Here is a 20,231-nt window from a genome sequence, read left to right on the forward strand (position 1 = left end):
ATTACAATTGATTAATAGACAACTAGAAATTAAAACTAAGGATAAATGTATCAAATTTTTCAGCCTTAAAATCTTTTATAATTTTTAAAAGTGTATATTGTAGATATTATATAAAGGAACAAATAGTATAATTCAACAAAATTATTAACTTTAATTTACTTGTATGTGTTATAAAGGTAATAAGGTGATTACTATTTATTATTAATAATATAATTATTAATAATGATAAAGAGTTGATGAACATACATTTCCATTTTGTGAGCTAGAGAGCGAGAAGATATCAAGGATAATCATTAATAATATTATCCAAAAGTTGATTCGCGCAGCGAGAGAAGCTATCCAAAATTGCAAAAAATCAATCTCGTGTTTATGCACGTCGATTGTTTTCATTGTTACAAGTATAATGGCTGCGCTCGAATGAAACACGAATCTTTATCTTCTTCCCTTCGCACACCAAGCGCAAGCTGGTCCCAGGCTTGTCCAAAATTCTAGTGCTCGCAATCGTCTCTCTTTCTTTCTCCTTTTCTCAAATGCTCGAACAGATCCGCTTTGGACGCATCGATGTAGCAGCAAGATACGAAGTGCTCGGTGCCGCTTCAGGACAGAAATTGCGTCAACGAAACTTGTTACTGTCAATAGCCGAAGAACAGTACATGAAGAAACGAGACTAGAGCGTCGAGAAATTTTCTCGGTGAATTTTAGTGAAGAATTTGTTTTACCGTGGATATATATCTATACAAGACGCAGGAAGACGCTCTCTCAAATCAATTATTTCGAGAGAACGAGGAGAAATCAGTGATGAAGGATCGATGAAGAATCACTTGGCATGGCCACGCGACTCGGCACCCGAAACTCGGAGGTGAACGCTCTCGAGCAGCGGGGCTATCTCATCGGCAAAAAAATCGGACAGGTTTATTCTTCCCTACATTAGTCTGTTTGTAATTTAATTTTATGCTCTCTCTCTCTCTCTCTCTCTCTCTCTCCCGTACACTTTCGCAGCAATATTATTTCCAAGTTCTCCTTCTTTTTTAGAGCCATTTTTTATTTAAATAAAATTTTCATCTTTATACTATTTGAGAAACAGTATTGAATTTTATATCGCTCGACACACACGCACACATGCCTTACGTCAATTGTCAAAATTAGTCTACGCTATGACTACAAATTAATTTTTTACGCGACATTAAGATAGAATTAAAAATGTTTTTAGGGTTGTTACGCGACTGTCCACTTGGCAGAATACATCGATGGCACGAATTCCAAGAAGATGCGTCTGGCCTGTAAGATCTTTGACAAGGAGAAAGCGCCGCACGACTTTTTGGACAAGTTTTTTCCCCGCGAGCTCGAGATTTTAACAAAAATAGAAAATCCGCATATTATTCAAGTAAGACACAACAGGAAAATTTAGCCGATTTTTTCCGATTGACGAAGAAAGAACAATTTGCGGCGGAAACATTTACATACATTCCATTTTCTTTTTCTCTTTTCAAAATTGACTTAGGAAAAAAGCGAGAATTGTTTATTCAGCGAATAACTTTCGAGTAAGCAGTGTCATTTTTCATAATTGGATTATTTTTCAGTGACATAGCAATGTCTAAATATTTTCGAATGATTAAAGTCCATTTTTAATTTCTATGCAACATAATTAAAGTTTTTAAAGTTTTGTTACAATAAATTTGATCTCATAAAGAATTCTTTTTGGCGTCTTTGTTAAAACGATTGTAATCGTTGATAAGAAATGTGTAATCGTGTTTAAGAAAAATCTTAATACTCGGCAATGAAGAATGTTTTATCCATATTTTGATCATGTTTCGCCCAATTTTGCTTAATACATCAGCAGCCTATATTGAATCGCGTACTGAATCTGGTCGGGCGCAGGTGCACAGTATCCTGCAGCGTGGCCCGCGCGTCTTCATCTTCATGCGCTACGCCGATAACGGCGATCTGCTGGATTTCGTGACGAACAACGGCGTAGTGCCGGAACAGCAGTCGCGGCTATGGTTTCGTCAAATGTCGTCCGGCTTGCATTATCTACACAGCAAGAACATCGCTCATCGTGATCTCAAGTGCGAGAACATATTACTCTCGCGCAAGTTCAATGTGAAACTGGCAGACTTCGGTTTTGCCAGGTTTTGCGTGGACCACGAAGGCAGGCGGGTCCTCAGCCACACTTACTGTGGCTCGGCTGCGTACGCCGCGCCGGAGATCGTCGCCGGCACCCCGTATAATCCTAAATTGGCGGACGTGTGGTCGCTCGGTATCATCCTCTTCATCATGCTCAATGCCAGGATGCCGTTCGATGATGCGAACCTACGGAAACTTCTCAAAGATCAAATGTCACGCAACTGGATATTTAGATCGCGCGTTCGCGACACCGTATCCATGCTAGCCAAGAACATTGTCCGGCAGATCCTCGAGCCAGATATCACTCTTAGGCTGACTCTCGAGAGAGTGCTAAGTCACGAGTGGATGAGAGCGAGAAAGGAGAGAACGAGTTCACTGGCCGGAAGGCTTGTCCATTCAGCGCCACCGAGTCATACTCCGGTTATAACAATCTCTCATTGTCTTTATTATACTTCAGACTCTCTATAATCATGTTAGATTATGACATCAGAAGCGAGAAAATGTGAATTTTTTTCCTGCGCTATATATCGAAATAAATTAGTTTCTTTACCCTATTCGATGAGATGCAGATTGCTGAAATATACAAAACTCTGTTTTTCTTTTTCTGTAAACTTATTCGATTTGTGTTTTAAATTTCTAACAGAATTGATGTATCTTGTACAATATTTTATAATTGACGAATGTAGGAACTCATCTTGAACATGTTACAAAATTTATTCTATTTAATAAATTACGAGATACAATGTGCAAAAATAAGTGCAGGGGAAATTTTCGCACAATTTTTCACTTTATTGTATTTAATATAAGAAAAATTAAGTTGATATTTTTAATCGATAAAAGACCTTATTTCATTGATATACCGAAATTTTAAAAGATAAATTTCAAGTGAAAGTACCCTTAAAAAATCGCTAATTTATTATCAAATGCGTATAATTATTGTTTTTATTTACTATGAATTCTAGATATAATTATACATATTTTAGATTCTATGTAAGAATCATTTTAAAATAATGATTTGTTGCCTATATAATTAGATGTGTGGAGGTGGTAACCTGAGTGGATCAGGTGCAAGAACCGGGAATGTACCTGTCACAACGAGGGCACACTCTTTAAAGAAAGATTCGGAAAATCAGAATCAACCGTCCTCAAAGATGATAAATATATCAGGAAAAGATCCACAAATGTCCATTACTGTTGGATAAGACAAGGATTTGTCAATACTAAGAAATACACAATTAAAAAAAACATGAGATTAACAGGAGATATAAATTAATAATTTTTCAAATTCAAATTTTTGAAGATACTTACACTAGTCTTTATACTAGTATTTTTTCAATTTCTCATTGCTCCTATGATCAATGCAAACTTACACAAATGTTGATAATGTATTGTATTACTTAATAAAAGCAAAATCTAGAATTTTATAAGTTTTACATAAATTCTTATCCAAATAATTATAAGAACAATTTAATTAATTCATTAACAATGACGTAAAATTAAATATTATTCGATAATTTATTTATTGTTTAAATATCTACAAATTGCAGTAAAATGAATATTGAGCCGTTTATTGTATATTTTACAGCACGATGGAGAATAAAAACTGAATAATCTGCCAAATGTATTAATAATAATAAGTTTATTATACAGTTACTGTCTATTAATATACAAAACTATAATCTTTTTTTGTTACATATATATAATATATAATTCAATATCTTTTATAGATGCAATGTATATAACGATGTGAGATATATTTTTCTATATCTAATTTACATTAAAATAACAAATAATTTATACACACATGATCTCTCTTGCGTTGTAAAGTCGAACTCGCGTTCGATATAGCACCTTGTGACACTAAAGAAGACATAAACACACAAATTATGAAAGAAAGATAAAGAATTATAATCACTCATTGAAGTGTTATGCGAATATAAAGAAATCTACTACCTGAAAGCAATTTTTTGATTAAATAAAAATCGATACATTTGCTGTAAGGAGTATTATCTTAATACATTATGATGTTTTACAAGTTTTCTCGATTATGCATGTTCGATATATTCGTTTATTAGTTCACATAAATTTAATCATAAGATAAATTTTTTATGAGTAGAAACAGTTTTGTATAAAGTATAATTCGTCTTGTTAAAATAGAATTTTCTAGACACTTATTTATAAAATTATAGATATAAATACATGTAGAAACGAATTCTATCTTTTTTTTTAACTAAGGTGATTTTCACGGTTGTCAATATACAGTGTTTGTTAAAGATTAGATCAATGCTCAGTGGATAGAGCACGATAAATTGAATAGAAAAGTATACTGATATTTTATAAAATTAAGATGCTTCGATCAAGGAGTAGTGAATAAACCTTGAGTAGCCTCCTGTTAAAAATAACTATAATCGTTAAAACTTTTGTTTGTAGAAAGATGTACAATGTTCTATTTATAGCATATAGTATTAAAATGTGATATATAACTACAATCAGATTTAAATATTTTTACAAATGTTAGCGTGAAGGACGACAAAAGATTACCTGACATATAAAGGATCTCGTTCAAGTCCCGATATATGAAAATTTTCTGCGATATCATCGCCCCTCCCCTTCTTTCCCTTTTTCTCATCCTCCTTTCTCTTAATCAATGGGAGTCACAGAAAAATTTTTAGATCGAGACGACATTTGAGATTGTTTAGTCCCAAATGTCATCTAGATCTAAAAATCTCACCCGTTCTCCTACTATTACTACTAGTTAAGGATGTAGCTAACCCGGCAAAATGTATCATCGTGTTTTTTAGAATATGTTAGAACTTATTACAATTTTTTACTTCATATACATTTCTAGATTAAACCCATCCACCGGTCAACTTGTGGAACATCTCTTCATTTAACGTCTGATTCGCTTCCTTCGAGCGCATTGACAAGAAGATGTAGCCTCCTATAAATTCGTGAACGACTTTGCAATCTGCTGATTGGCATTCGAAAATTATATTCTCTTCCTCGAATTGTACCATCATGTGTTTTACTTCCCAATTAACATTCCACGCCTATGGAAATATAAATAATTATGCATTTTTTCTCAGGAAAACTTCACTGTTTCTAAAAAATTTAATTTTTAAAAAGCTTTCTTTTTAGTCGTTTATAACTTGACAGATTTAGATGCTTTGATATTTTTGAATAAAAATATAAAGTTAACTTAAGAAAGTGCATTTAACGAGAGATATTACCATATGAAGGAACAAACAATATATGTATATATAATATAAAAATATATGGAATACAATATAACATGCATACATAAATTACTTATATATATATATGAATGTATCAAAGTGTATCATACCTTCATAGTATTATATCTCCAAGTTTTTAAATGATCGCCACTATGAAGTTCCATTCGCATTAGTCTGTTATTGGCAATACCCAATAATTCGTCTTTACTCTTGCCAGTAAATCGCACGATAAAGAGCGAAATACCATATTCCGGAAGAGATTGCCAAGCTTTAATGTAATTTAGCTTTGCTTCAATAAGAGATAGGTCTTTAACATTTGCATGCGCTTCCAAGATTCTCTGAACCAACTGCGAAAAAAAGTAATGATGCAGTTTAATGATCTCTTGCTCATAGATTTAAATACGCAAATATATTTATTACCTTTCCTTTAAATTTCTTTGCAAAACGGGATGCGACGTAATCTTCTGGTATGATATCTAAAGAGTTTGGATTGATAGCCGGTGCAGGTGCAGGCCTCTGTAGTTGCAGAAAAGCTATGATACTGTTGACTTCGCTTTCGTAAGATGCGTCGGCGAGGGTACGTCCCTTAGCCGCTAATCTGCACGCGGCCATCCACTTTGCGTATTGTTGCTCCTAGAATAAGAAAAAATATAAGAATCGAGTACATACTCGTGTACAATTCGAATAAAAAATTATAATATTTAGATTTTGATCATAAAGCTCGAGCTGTTCTATTCATAAAAATTGTTATTTTATTCATCATACATGTCACATATGTAGAAATGTAACATTTAGCATTAATATATAATAAGTTTAGAAATGGTTAAATCAATAATGTTGCAGCTTGATAAAATGTTATATGGGTTAATTAACTCACGTTATCGCATCTAATCCACATCTCGGTCATGCCTTCAGCGCTGGGCACTTCTAGTCTAATACCATAGCGTCCTTGCGACAAATGTACATCCGGCGTGACCTCGCAGCCGCGCAAATTAATCACGTAAACCGGTGACTCTGAACCGTTCGCTTCCTCCCTACTCTTGTAGAGTCTTAACTGAAGATCACGGCACGTGAACCAATAACGTTTGAAGGCTTTTAACGTAAAACGCTTTGGCTTGAAGAAACGTAGCTCGTCGCAGAGTTCGGGCACTTGCGTGATGTCACTGGGTCCCTTGTTGATATTACTACCTTCCAGAGTCACTTGCAGATCCGTTAGGGCCGCATCGATATCATCTTCGATGGGCGAGGTCGCTCCATTGCTATCGTATGTGGGCTGCGGCACACTCGCCTGAAGATTCACTTGTACCTGCAGCCATTAGAGAGAAAAGTGCAGGTGATATGATTGAAGCATTTTTCTCCTTCCTCTCAATGTTTGCCGCAAGCATGTAGGTGTATAAGGTATACAAGATATATTTTGTGGGTCGAGGCGAGAGATGCTTGCATCTTGGTCATATTGTCGCGTGACAACATTATGGTTACGATGACAAAGCAGTAGCAGACTTAAAGACGCAGCTATTTGCATGCATTATGCATCGCGTTCTTCTGTCGGTGAGAATAAATATGTCGAGAATAAAAATACACACGCACGCAGCTTTGAACATAAAAGTGAAATACATGAACATAAAAAGCAATGACTAACACAATTATATAATAGTTAAAATAACAAATAAGAAATGTTAAAATTTTATTCAAATAATTAAATATTCATCTTCGAGTTGTGTTAATTTTTTTTATTAACGATATAATAATTTATTTGTAAATACCTGAAGTGCTGCAAACATCAGCATTTCTTCCTCGGTGCAATCAATCTCTTCCGCGAGTAATTGCCATTTGGCTTGTTCGTAAATCATGTTGATGCGGACCGCGTCAGTCTTCGGATTTAGGTCGTAGAAAGAGTAGAATTTAAACTTTAGCCTGAGCGTGTCGAATTCGCGGATACCTTGCTCCATAATCGATAGAGAAGAATCCAGCCAAGCAACGTTCATCCTTGCCCTTTCGATCAGACTCTTTGGCCTTATCAATTTTGTTCGCGTTTCTGGCGAAATCGATGTCGGACTCTGCGCCAAGGACTCTGACAATCCGCCGTTTAATGCCTCGAGACTCATAGTACTGTTATTGGCGTTGAAGGAGCCAGTGCTACCTAAACCGGAAGAATTATTGTTCCTCTTCCATGTGCCGGTATGCTAGGAATTTGTAAGTGTAAAGTCCACATTATTACAATGTTGCAAAAATAATAGCGACGCGACAAAGCGTTAAATAATTATGGACTAAAGTCTGTACGCAGATAGATAGTGTGCTGTGAGTTTTCTTCTCTTCGCCTCTCGATAAAAAATGAAAAATTGATGCGAAATAAAATAATTCGCAATGATAAAAAAATATAATTGAATTTATTTTAATTGCGAATAATACTTTCAAACGAAATTCAGGTATTCAAAAGATATACAAAATATATTTGTGCATATAAATATTTATCTAAAATATAGAACTTTTTTCGTCTAGTTATCATATCTCTCGCTTACACAACAATAATTATAAATTTCCCTTTCTACTCTAATAGTCTCATATAAATGTCTACGAGTAAACTTACCGAGACAGGAGAGCTGATCGGTGTACTGTGATTTCTATTGTTGGGTGTGACTGGCGCGCACATGAATGGACTTGATTGATCTAAGCTTCCCGTAGATCCCCTGGGACTCTGGCTAACCGGAATGAAGGTATTCGTGTCGGCCGGCACGTTCCAATGACCGTTCTTCTGATTCTCGATTTTCTTCTTGGCTGGCAAATCCTTCAGATTGTATTTCAGGTGATTTGGTTCGAGCGGTTTGCAGAACGAAAGCTCCTCCGGGTGTCTAATGCCTGCGGCAAAATTTGCGATAATTTGCATGTTAATCTCGCATTTAATCTAGACAGATTAAAAAAGTGCATATTTTTTTGTCTTTAAACGACAGGCAAATTAACGTGACGCATTCATATTATGGCATTCCTTTTCCAGTACACATGTATTGTATATTCTCACAAGGGAATCGAGTAACCGATGGATAAGGATCGCGTGCAACAGCGTACTTTGTGTATTAGCGTATTCATCTATTTATGAATATGATATACACTGATCTCGTATCGTTGACGCCCATTAAATATAATCGATAAAAGCGTAAAAATGATAGAACTCGATAGATGAATACTTGGGCGATTTTCATCCAGTCAACAGTTGTATAAATTTTAAATTTTATTTATTTTTTCTTTTTATTTCTTTTATTACTTTGCATGCGATTCCAACTTTTAAATTGCCGAAAAGAAATCTATTCACTCTTTTTCTGTCACCTGTTTTAAATCTTTCCAACAATAAAATATTAAATCAATGTTAAATAATGTAAAAACAATAGATTCATTAATTTCGTCAAGTTAAAAGCTAATTATTTTCTGATAACATTATAATGTGAATAATTCTGAGAATCTTGTAGGTCATTATAAACAAGAGAAGCATGTATCTCTTCTGGTATTTTTTTCTAATCAAAAGCCAGCTTTATCTTCTCGACCGAATTATCGCGTTAACCCACTTCCTTGATTAAAAAGCTAGCTTGGAGATTGTTGCGGTAGTGAATTGACAGCCGCAATTGGCTTCTGACGTAACCTTCGCGTGACTGTAAATTTATCATTTCTATTATTCATTTCTCATGTTATCATGTATAATATTCCTGCTGATACAGTTTTATACATTTTAGAGAAAAAATATAATGCATTTACTTGTATGCAAAATATTACTACAATTATGCATATCTATATCACTCATTATTACTTATATTACAAATGTACATATAATGTACTATTATCAATAAAATAAATGTACTGTAATAAAATAAAAATAAAAAATTTTATAAAATTTTGAAAAATTTTTCAATAAATTATCTTGTTATAAAAAAAAACATGAAATATAATGCAAAGTCATTCTATTATTTAAAAGAATAATTCTCACAAGTTAAATTATAAATTATTGAGAATTGTAAACTAAATTGTATAATACTATTTTGAAGTGCATAAAATATACTATTTTTATGTGAAATATATAAAGTATTTCACTTTCAAAAACCCATATATGTAGAAGAGAAATTTTTTCCGTCATATACTTCTGCTTAGCAGATCTTTGCATCAATTTAAAAAAATATTTACTTCTCGTAATTGACGTTAACAGAGATACACGATAGGAGATTGACGTCACACTTGTTTCTATTACTCTCCTTAAATGGTGTTAATAGGTTCGCGACTCACCAAGTTCTTTGCACAAATTAATGACCGCGTTGAAGGTTTTGACCGAAAAATCAACTCGACAATCGAGGCAGCGCATGTCCGGCAATTGCACCCTTAGGGTTTTATGCATGGGTGTGAAATGGAGCAATGCATCCGCTGCTACGCCGTACTGATCCAACGTGCTACGCGTTCTCGTCAGCCAATGATTCCGTTCTGGCCACCAAAGTGCATGGTCCGACCAGTCCATGGCGATATCTGCGAAAAAACGAAAAAAATAAGTGAAAACTTAAGAGAAAAAGAAGAGGGACTGGGCGAATATTATTCCTGGAATATTATTTTTACGATAAATATTTTATTTAATATTTTCCAAGCACGATATAAATATATATATATATATATATATATATATATATATATATTTTACGAAATAAAAGTATTTGTATCCTTTCCCCAATTGTTGACTCAAAACGGACGATATCTTTTTAGAAATAATTTCATGGGATTTTTATCGATGGAAATGTATATTATATTAATTAAGTTTTTTTGATTGTGTGATGTAAGCTTTGAAAAATATGATGTAACAATAGAAATTTATATCGAAAAATCTGATAACACGTGCCAAAATTTGTCGGTTGAAACAATGCCTAAAATAGAGGATACAAGATATGTCCATGTACATAGATTCCGAGCAAATATACTTAAGCACATGGTAGTGGACAAGGTCGGATGCGGAACGCGAGAAGGGTCGGGTAACTCGAGGGTTTCGTCCCTCGAAACTGCAGGGAATAAGACATCCGACGATGGAACATAAAGCAAACGAGCATACACTTTGACGAAAAGTCCATTTTCACAGCTGTGTGTCGCATAATACCCCATACCATAGTTCCTATGGGCTCTATTTAATGACTCTGGGGTACCGAAAATCCGTACAGATCTCCGAGGAGGGTTTAAAATTTTCATTAAGTTGCACACATGGAATTCCGATTATGTAAATATAAAATAATACAAAGAAAGCTGTTGAATATGAAGTAATTCGCAAGAAAAATTATCAACAAGAAGGAATAAATGTAATTAAAACCTGAGTGCGAATATAAATATATAAAAAATAATCAATTAATCTAAAGTAGCGTGAAAATGTATGCAAAATATTTGCAAATAAAATATTTTCATATTGTTAAATTGGAAAAAATGGCGCATTGTTCGACGAATCGAACTCATCGCGATCGCACAGCTGTGATCTATAAATATTTCGCGAATTTTATCACCGCGTGAGATTGGCCACTCGCTTGTTAACTGCTTGTTTTCTTCGCATCGCGCGTTCGAATAACAGCCCACGAGAATTTCCGCCTACACAACAGATGTACATATTTATCTCTTACGTTTTTTTTATTCCGGTTCCCATATGCATTTCCTTTCGTTCCACTTTTAACCATGACAATCGCGAAATGATCAAAATTGCAATGAATATAGAGAATGGAATTTTTAATTTTATCTATTTTATTATTTGTATAAAATTTTATATTTTACTCCAAATATATTCAGATAACTTATATTTTATGCATTATTTTTTGTCTTTAATCTAGTGCTTATTATTTGTCTAATTGAATAAACGGGTAGATTCGTCGACTTGTAGAGTGTAGGACGGAAGCAAACGGTATTGTCAATTGGCTGGACAAGAGAAAATGTTCGTCGCATAACAATAACATGCTGACGTCGTAGTGCCGCTAGGAGCGGCATCGTGACCCACAAATGATGACAACTACATCTCTTCCTGATATACTGATTTCGTAATCTAATTTTCTCAATCTCAGAAATACATAGTCAAAATAATATTAAAATAAAAATGACGAAAGAAATAATACTGAATCAAGATGTAACATTGGAAAGTGCAAGTGAATAATCCATTAATTTCAATGGAATAATAATAATAATAGTAATAATAATAACCCACAGACTGAAATCATATAAAATATCGTTTCAATTATCAAGTTTAAGTTGATATTACACATATTTTATAGTTAATATTATTTTTCGTGTTAGTCCTGCTATATTTTATTCAAATATATCTATCTTTGTTATTTTACAAAAAAATATAATTTATCGACAATAAAGAGCATTATATAATATAGATATATAAGAATCCCTCCAACATCTCCTTGAAAAAAATTATATATTATATCAATCATTTTTAAAATCAATAAATAATACAGTATACGAATATAAATTTGATTGATAGAGTTGACATCGTGTTCGTGCCAAGCAACAAGTTACCTATACGGAATATTCCGTCATTTTTACATTCAAAATTTTTTTAATTGATTTGAAATTTATTTATTTTTCTCGGTGAATAAAATTGATTAAATACTATACTTTTATAATTTCTCTTAATCTTAAATGTGTGTATCTTAGTAAATAAGCGATTCAAATGCTATAAAACTTTTTGTATTCTGAATTTTTTCTTATGATTATTAAAAATATTATCAGGGTCTCGAGAAAAGATATTCTCTTGAATTCTATTTATAATACTGTTTTAAATCTCTCAGGTTTTTATATTACTGTTTATTTATATTTTTATATTTCGTTCCTTTAATTTCACATATTTTTAGTTTTATATTATAAGAGACATAATTCTGTTATCAAAATTATATATTTGACATGTTTTTATATAAAGAAAAATAAAAAATTTTTATGGATAAATTGAAAAATATTTACAATTTTCCAAAAGAGAAGAATACTATACTGTGTTTTGTGCCACAAGAATAAATGTAATAATAAGGCAGGAATTTTAATTTAACACAAATCAAACATTTAAAGCTTGATTAATAATAATAATAATAATAATATACATGATGTTATATGCTCTATTTTTTATTTATTTTATGCTTTTCAGATTATGTCTTTCATCGTTATTCTTACAGAATAAATGAAAGTGAAAAATGCAGACAGTTACGATCTGATCTGTACGTACAACCGTAATTACAAAAATTAAGGCGTTGCCGAATGCAAATTAGATTTTTGTAGATTAGACTTGCTTTCGCAGCATGTCCCGGTAGCAACGACCGCGATATTTGCGCATGGCGCCTATTTATAATTCCTCTCAAGAGTATGAGGGATCCATACGCGACACTCGCCATCCGACACACGTGAAATCGGTCTCTGGCACGAAACAGAACCCGTCTGTTTTCGTTACGTCGTCGAAGAATTGTAGGGAGAATATTCTCGGGTAGGCGGTTTGGCATACCAAGTATCCAAGAGCCAATGTTTCCTGATATGACGAGTACTATATTCTATTTTAACGTTCGTGTTTGCATCTAAAGAGTCTGCTGTGCAAGAAAATACACTTCTTCAAACAGATTCGATAATATATAATTCCTAGATTTTATACTTATTCTTTATTTTTCCCGACTACGATTGAATACGTAGATTGAATACGTATGATTTTGTATTCTATAGGTTTTGTATTCTATAGGTTTTGTATTCTATAGGTTTTTGTATTCTATAGGTTTTGAATTCTATAGGTTTTTAAATCAATTTTAGAAGCGCAAGAGACTTTAAAATTGAGTAATATATGGTCCGGATGATACAATACGCAATAAAAAATGAAAGACTAAAAGACCGTGGCGCAAGATGTTAGAACGTAAAAAATAAAAGTAATAATAAAAAACTATGTAAGAGACATAATATATTAATAATCAGTTAGATACAAAAAAATACGTACGTTTCGATCTTTTCAAGATCCTTTTCAATGTTCAAGAAGTCGTTGGAAAACAAAATTAAATTTCAAATAATAAACAGAACGCGATTTTCCCATCGCACTTGTTCTTGTTTAATCGCGTTCTGTTTATTATTTAACATTTAATTTTGTTTATTTTCTAACGACTTCTTGAACATTGATAAGGATCTTGAAAAGATCGAAATATACGTATGTATTTTTTTTATATCTAACTGATTATTAATATATTATGTCTCTACTTAGAGTCTTTTATTATTAAAAAGAAAATCAAAATATTATCTAAATCTAATATTACATAATCTAAATATTATATAAATTTTTTATTATTACTTTTATTTTTTATACTCTAACATCTTGCGCCAAAGCCTTTCATTTTTATTGCGTATTCTTTAAAATTGAAATCTAGACTGAGACATAATATTCACCTCTTTTCGATTAATAGCTGCGGAAGCATTTCGATGGATGGTTAAATCCTCGATGACAACATTGCGAGATTTTGTGACGAAACATCCGTTATACGAGTAAACGGCGAAAGGCTTACGAGGCACGTGCGGTCTATATAAACTCCGCAGGAGCATTTACAAACGCTGTATATGTATGTGTACACGGAGTAAAAAGGGTGAGCTTTAATAAGAGAAGCGGTACGCGCACGTGGCGGCATGTAACACCCCCTTTCCTCTTCAACGACAAATGTTAAGCATTGGGAAAATGGCATATCAAATTATGCCACACAATAATAACGCACTCGTAATCGTACACTATATAGCGTCTAATAAGAATTCTATTCATTTCTCCTATTTATTATGCGAATTCTAGTACGAAAAACGAGAGAGCTTTCACGTATACTCTCTTCATATCTCGGACGATAAAATGTGAAATATTCAGCGTTGAAAAGGGGTTGTAAGGATACGTGCAACTGAGCTTGTCAAGATCGAGGGAGACTTCGCTCCAGGATAAATAGAGCAATTGAATTGAGCAGTGGAACCAGTAGAAAATAAGTAGTATAATTTCAACGCTGTAACTTAGAAAAAATCTAACTCAAGTTGTGCTTTTATAATCGTTAATAAATTTTTCAACCTCCAACATAAAAAAGTATGAAAAAAATAAAATTAAATATAATTTTTATTTGTGTATATAATTTGACAAGAATTTAAATAATACACTTCATTAAGAAATACTTATTATATAATATATGTATATCTTTTTATTTTCTTTTTTATTTTCTAAAATATCCTAGTCATTCATGTTAATATATCTGAATAAGTTATATAGACTAAAATTATACAATATTTGCATTATAATTACATAATATCAACCGAGATAAATTATCGAGTAAAATAAGAGGCAGGAATTATATAAAAATTAATTTCATACATAAATTAAATATCTTTAAAGTTAAATTAATATATCTATTTATTTATATATCACAATTCATAAATGCTAAAGTTGCATAATAGTGCGTTTGTAACATTGCGATAATTATGTATAACAATATATTAATAATTTAATATATAATAATCAAATATCTTTTTTGTTAAAAAAATAAAGTGAATTATAAATCTGAGTCTGAAATACACCTAACAAAAGTGACATTGTTTAAATATCCTTCGTTTATACTCGTATTTCTCATTCCTCTTTGTTTCAAAGGGATTTTCAAAGTCCAAAGAGCTTCTTAGCATTGTCAAGCCACTCCCTTACGATATGCAAAAGTATACATGTGTGCGATCGCTACCGTGTGTTGACAAGGACTTACATAAATCTCATCCCTTTGACTGCTCGTCCGTTTAACTCCGCTTTCTCTTGCCAATTTATAAACGAAAAACTTCAAGTGGCCATAAAATCAAAACGATGCAACATTGAAAAATCTTTAAAGAAATAAAAGAAAAGTACTGAAATGTAATAATTTCGTTAAAGAAAATTATCCCCGTAATTATCTTATTTATTGTTAATGAATGTAGATGTTAATGTGTGTAGATATAAACTAATCAAGTAGAAAAACTACTTCTTTCAAAATTTTTACTTTTTAATTTAGCCATATGGCTTAACCTGAATTCATAATTACAATTTAAACTAATCAAAACCATGTATCAGCAATTAAGATTGAAAGATTATTTAAGCGGCAGGAGAGAGATATGTAAATTGGCAGACCTGTTGCACTGGCTCTATTTAAACCCCCCCTTGTGCTGTACAGCATAATCCGATTTTCATGATACAAGCGATTAAGAGGGGGGATACAATCGCTTTGGTCGATGTCAATTATGCTATTAGTGATGCAACAGTAGGAATGCATAAACTTACTGTTAATAATGTGAATCGTGCGATTGTGAATTTTGTTATTCACATATATTTATATAATTCTTTAATTACAACATTCTTATATATATTAATAAAATTTTACACACACATACGAAATGTGAAAAAATCTAAGTATTTTTCTTTTGAAAAAAAAAAAAGAAATAAAGAACAAATAATGAAAAATGAAAAATGCGTCTAATTGAATGTTCAAAACATCAATTTGTTAAACAAAATACTCGTCATAAGATAGATGAAGTTTATCGTGTATGGAAAGTATGTCGGTGAAAGGAAAAAAATTTAGTGCCTATATAAAGAAAATAGTAAAAAAGTTTTCATATACTAGTTTAATTGCTCAAAAATAAATGCTGACTCAGTCTCGACGCCTTTTATTCGGCTTAATCCATTCGTACCACCGCAATACGAAGTACCAGATGTGCCACTCGTAATTTAATATCGTGCGAGACGAAAGAGTCAGTCGCGAAACGATCAGCTCGTTTTCTTAAGAGACATTACGGAAACATCTTGCATCATTATGGCATTATATTGCTAGATCTTTCAATAGACTAATAAATGTATGTTTGTACTTAATTTGCTATTCAGATAAAATTTTATCCATTATATTAAAATTACTTGTTATTCGTATTATTTGTTATACTTATTATTTATTATATTTCATATTATTCATTATTCTTTATTTATTAATATTAATTATACCGTATGAATATGGCAATAATTTAATACTTCTGTTATATCAAACATATATTTATGTAAACACAAATGTGGCACACAATAATGATGTCTTTTAATGAAATATAATTAGTACAATTGCGCTCAAATTAAAAATAAAACCTCTACTCATGAAAAATATTATTATAACTAATGAGACACACACGTTATTGCGGATGTAACTTTATGAAAAGAAGTGATATGCTTGTTTAACAAGTACATGAATGTAGTAGAGACATTTTTTAAATAAAAATTGCAGTAATAAATTGCTTCTTTTATCCGAGCGGGAATATAACAACCTGTTAATTGAATATAATTGTTGCGTAATTAAAACGCAAAATAATTATATGTAATAAAAATTCATGTATTCATCGCTGTAAACGTATCAATAATGCATAAAGCATCATAGAACTTGTGCAAATTGCAGATAATAGTCATAAATAATTATAAAGCTTATTAAAAAAAAACATGTTAAATCATTTAAAAATATTATGATAAAAATTTCTGATTGGACATAAAAAAATAAGTGTTCTAAAAAAACTTTACTTTAATCGTATATTAAAATATTAAAAATTAAAAAAATTGCAAAAAATAGAATTAATCGATTTGACTTCCGAACAATTTATTTATTAATAAAACTGTAAGATTCCGTGTAATCATGTGGTATTGATTGATCGTTGGCTATAACATGCAACAGGTGTCTGTTTAATGCACCTTGCATCGTCTTGCATTGGAATCACTGTTCTACAAAAATATCTATGTATAAAATTAAATATATACACAGAGTGATCCATTATTTATGATAATATATAAATCGAGAAGGAAATATGATCACAAAAAATACGTAAAAAATGAAAAATAAGGCTACGCAATAAAAAATGAAAGGTTAAAAGACCGTGGCGCAAGATGTTAGAGCAAAAAAATAAAAGTAATAATAAAAGACTCTAAATAAGAGACATAATATATTAATAATCAGTTAGATATAAAAAAATATATACGTACGTTTCGATCTTTTCAACATACTTTTCAATATTCAAGAAGTCGTTAGAAAATACAACAAAAATACAAACAAAATTAAATTTTAAATAATAAACAGAGCGCGATAGGACATAAATAGACATTGTGTACAATAATAATGGTCGCAAAATTTAAAAATGCTAACAATAGATGTGACGAAAAATAAGACTTTTTGATTGAAGCTTTTTCGCTTGAATATATATGAAATACGCATCTGTTATATATTTTTATATATGTTTTTAATTGATTTTTTAGATTAATTTATCTTGTATTATCATTATCATGTATAATATATTGATTGTGAGTTTTCTTGTAAGAAAAATATAATTTTAACTAAAGAGAAATTGAAAATTAAATATGGAGAAATACATGTAAAATAAATATGGAGAAATAAATGTAAAAGATGTGTCTTCTTTTTTATTTCCATATCCGTTAAATTTTAAAAAATCACATTTCCACGATAAAATGTTTTCTATAATGTCGATAAATGAGAAAAAGCGTAGCGAAACAATGACGCTATCTATAGACTTCCTCCGTGCAAATGAATGAATATGTATGAATTTAATTAGCTAGTCAAGGCCATAACTATTTCGTTACAGCTGTCGCAAATACTTCGTCATCATACTCCGTCATATACAATTAGTATCTTTTTCGGGATTCTTTTTCAAAAATCACATAGTGAGATGTTTCATTAATAATAAAATATAATAATTATAGAGCAATACAAATAAAATAATAATATATAATATAATAGTAAAATGAAAAATTAAAGAAAAATTACATCATCAAATAACATTCATTTACAATCTATCATTGATGCTGCAAATTTATTAAATTTTATTTAGAATTGATAGATTTATTTTCAGTATTCTTTACACAATACAACATGTAATACAAAATTACACTCGATAAAGAAAAAAAGAATGAAAAGCAAGTTTAGAGAATAAAAAAAAATATTTTTTTCAGTTATACGCGCGCGTACGTTTTATACATTATCTAATCAGTATATGCATAATGAGATATTCCCCCAGCAACACTAATCTTGCAAGAGATATTCAATCACAGAATAAAGTTTATATATGATTTTAAAATATAAAGTAGCATGAACGTTATATCTTAACGACACAGTATGTTTTAAAACCTATTTATAAAAACGATTGATATTTTAATAGAAAATAAAACAATTAAAAATGGTTTATCATACATGAGTGTGCTATTTTTCAAATTTTGATAAATTTTAATTAATTATCAATATATCATATCTTTATTTATGATCATATATTTATATATATTTGTGATATTTATACATATGACAAAGTTAAATTATATTGAATATTTTTACAATTTTTAATTTTTTCTCGTGATATTTTTATCAAATGTATAAAATTAAATTAAAAGCTACGAGTTTCATTGACGAATGACAATGAGGAGCAAGTAGATAAAAATAATTGTCTTTAACTGTATTATGAAAGACTGTGTTAGAATTTCCGAGGCATAGGAGATTACCGTAATATATCGACGATAGAATCGGGTCAGGACGGAACACTCCTTACGTTCAATAATCGGTATCCGTAAAATGATCGATACGAAATAGTTTCACGAGTTCAACTTTGTTGAGAAGAAAGACAATAGCATTATTCTTTGTAGAATAAAAGAAAATTTTTCTATTGTATATATATATATATATATATATATATATATATATATATATATAGTATAGAAAATGATTTTCGACAGAAGAGATTGCGAGATTTTATATATTTTATATTCTTGATTCAATGCCCTCATTTTTGCGATATTACATTATCGAACTAAATTTTAATTTTACAAGTTTACTCACATAAAATACATAGTATATTATTTCATGAAAGCTCATAAATAATTAAGAATTTCTTTTGACCTTCAATCTATTCTATATCAATAGTTTTAGACTTCTTGATAATTTAAATAAATAGTTTTGGTTAAATTAAAAAAAGACTAAACCATCAAGTTCGCCCAGTGTCATTTTATTCCATGTCATTTTCTTTGATTTAATATCCTCAACTATTTGTCTATTAATATTCATAATTATTTATCTAAATTATCAAAAGCTCTGGAATTATTGAAAGTAAAAAGTTAGAATTCTTAATTTATAAGTTTCTGAAATAATACGCCAGTTACGCATATATAAACATATCCAAATCTAAACTTCTTTATTTCTTTTAGTTATATATATATTTTTTTATTCATAAATTTTCTAAAAAAATCGATATTTACTTTTTTCATGAAAAAAAAATTTGTTTCATGACAGCTTTTTCTAAGAAATAAATGTTCAGATACAGGCACATAAAACCGCCGCTGTAGTATTGCAATGTTCGAATGGCAGAATGATGTAATCAATGGCAAACGTTGTGGACATCAGACGTTGAAAATACACGACGAATAGTTGGGAAGAGAAATGACTATAGTTGACAACGCAGGGATGTATCGATTTGATGAACATAGACCAATATACACGTGTGTCTAACCAAATTAAACCAATTAGATCGAAAAACAATTACATCGAAAAGAATCAACTTTTTCAAACATTTTTTGATATTTTTTTTACAGATCATCAGAAATAAAATTTTAGTTGATTAAAAATAAAATAGCACACAATAATATATTCAGAAAATTTGTAATTTTTTTGTAAATTTTGTAATAGAAATATAAAAGTTTAAAAATGCATACAGTTAATTCTTTTCTAATTAATATAACTACGTTCATAAATGTAAAATATACATATATCTAAAATATATAAGAAGGCACATATATATTAAATAATTTGGAGATTAATATGTTATTTCAATGAGATTTTAATCTTTTTATAATACATT

At 30.7% G+C, this 20,231-nt stretch overlaps 2 protein-coding genes across 2 annotated transcripts in view; one reads left to right on the forward strand and one right to left on the reverse strand.

Annotated features, from left to right (window-relative positions):
- Positions 1 to 148: 148 nt before the first annotated feature.
- On the forward strand, positions 149 to 3,525 carry LOC105252356 (testis-specific serine/threonine-protein kinase 3). The gene is made up of 4 exons (XM_011259687.3): positions 149 to 910; positions 1,211 to 1,384; positions 1,879 to 2,544; positions 3,159 to 3,525. The coding sequence occupies exons 1-4, from the start codon at positions 827 to 829 to the stop codon at positions 3,324 to 3,326; spliced, it is 1,092 nt and encodes a 363-aa protein (XP_011257989.1). The 5' UTR covers positions 149 to 826; the 3' UTR covers positions 3,327 to 3,525.
- A 631-nt stretch (positions 3,526 to 4,156) lies between these two features.
- Positions 4,157 to 20,231, reverse strand: part of LOC105252357 (unc-112-related protein) — a 36,641-nt gene continuing 20,566 nt past the window's right edge. Inside the window, exons 2-8 of the mRNA XM_011259688.3 lie at positions 9,627 to 9,860; positions 7,948 to 8,216; positions 7,124 to 7,543; positions 6,238 to 6,666; positions 5,781 to 5,993; positions 5,471 to 5,707; positions 4,157 to 5,174 (exon numbers count right to left, since the gene is read on the reverse strand). Coding sequence (XP_011257990.1) covers positions 4,974 to 5,174; positions 5,471 to 5,707; positions 5,781 to 5,993; positions 6,238 to 6,666; positions 7,124 to 7,543; positions 7,948 to 8,216; positions 9,627 to 9,860 — 2,003 coding nt within the window. The 3' untranslated portion in view covers positions 4,157 to 4,973. The remainder of the gene's footprint in view (positions 5,175 to 5,470; positions 5,708 to 5,780; positions 5,994 to 6,237; positions 6,667 to 7,123; positions 7,544 to 7,947; positions 8,217 to 9,626; positions 9,861 to 20,231) is intronic.

This window comes from Camponotus floridanus, unplaced genomic scaffold (assembly GCF_003227725.1).
Source record: "Camponotus floridanus strain SB8 unplaced genomic scaffold, Cflo_v7.5 scaffold31, whole genome shotgun sequence".
Lineage (NCBI taxonomy): Eukaryota > Metazoa > Arthropoda > Insecta > Hymenoptera > Formicidae > Camponotus > Camponotus floridanus.

Coding starts and splice junctions, on each gene's coding strand:
- LOC105252356 (XM_011259687.3), top strand. CDS start 827: ATGGCCACGCGACTCGGCACCCGAAACTCGGAGGTGAACGCTCTCGAG. Junction 1,385..1,878: donor AAAATCCGCATATTATTCAA/GTAAGACACAAC, acceptor GGTCGGGCGCAG/GTGCACAGTATCCTGCAGCG. Junction 2,545..3,158: donor CGCCACCGAGTCATACTCCG/GTTATAACAATC, acceptor CTATATAATTAG/ATGTGTGGAGGTGGTAACCT.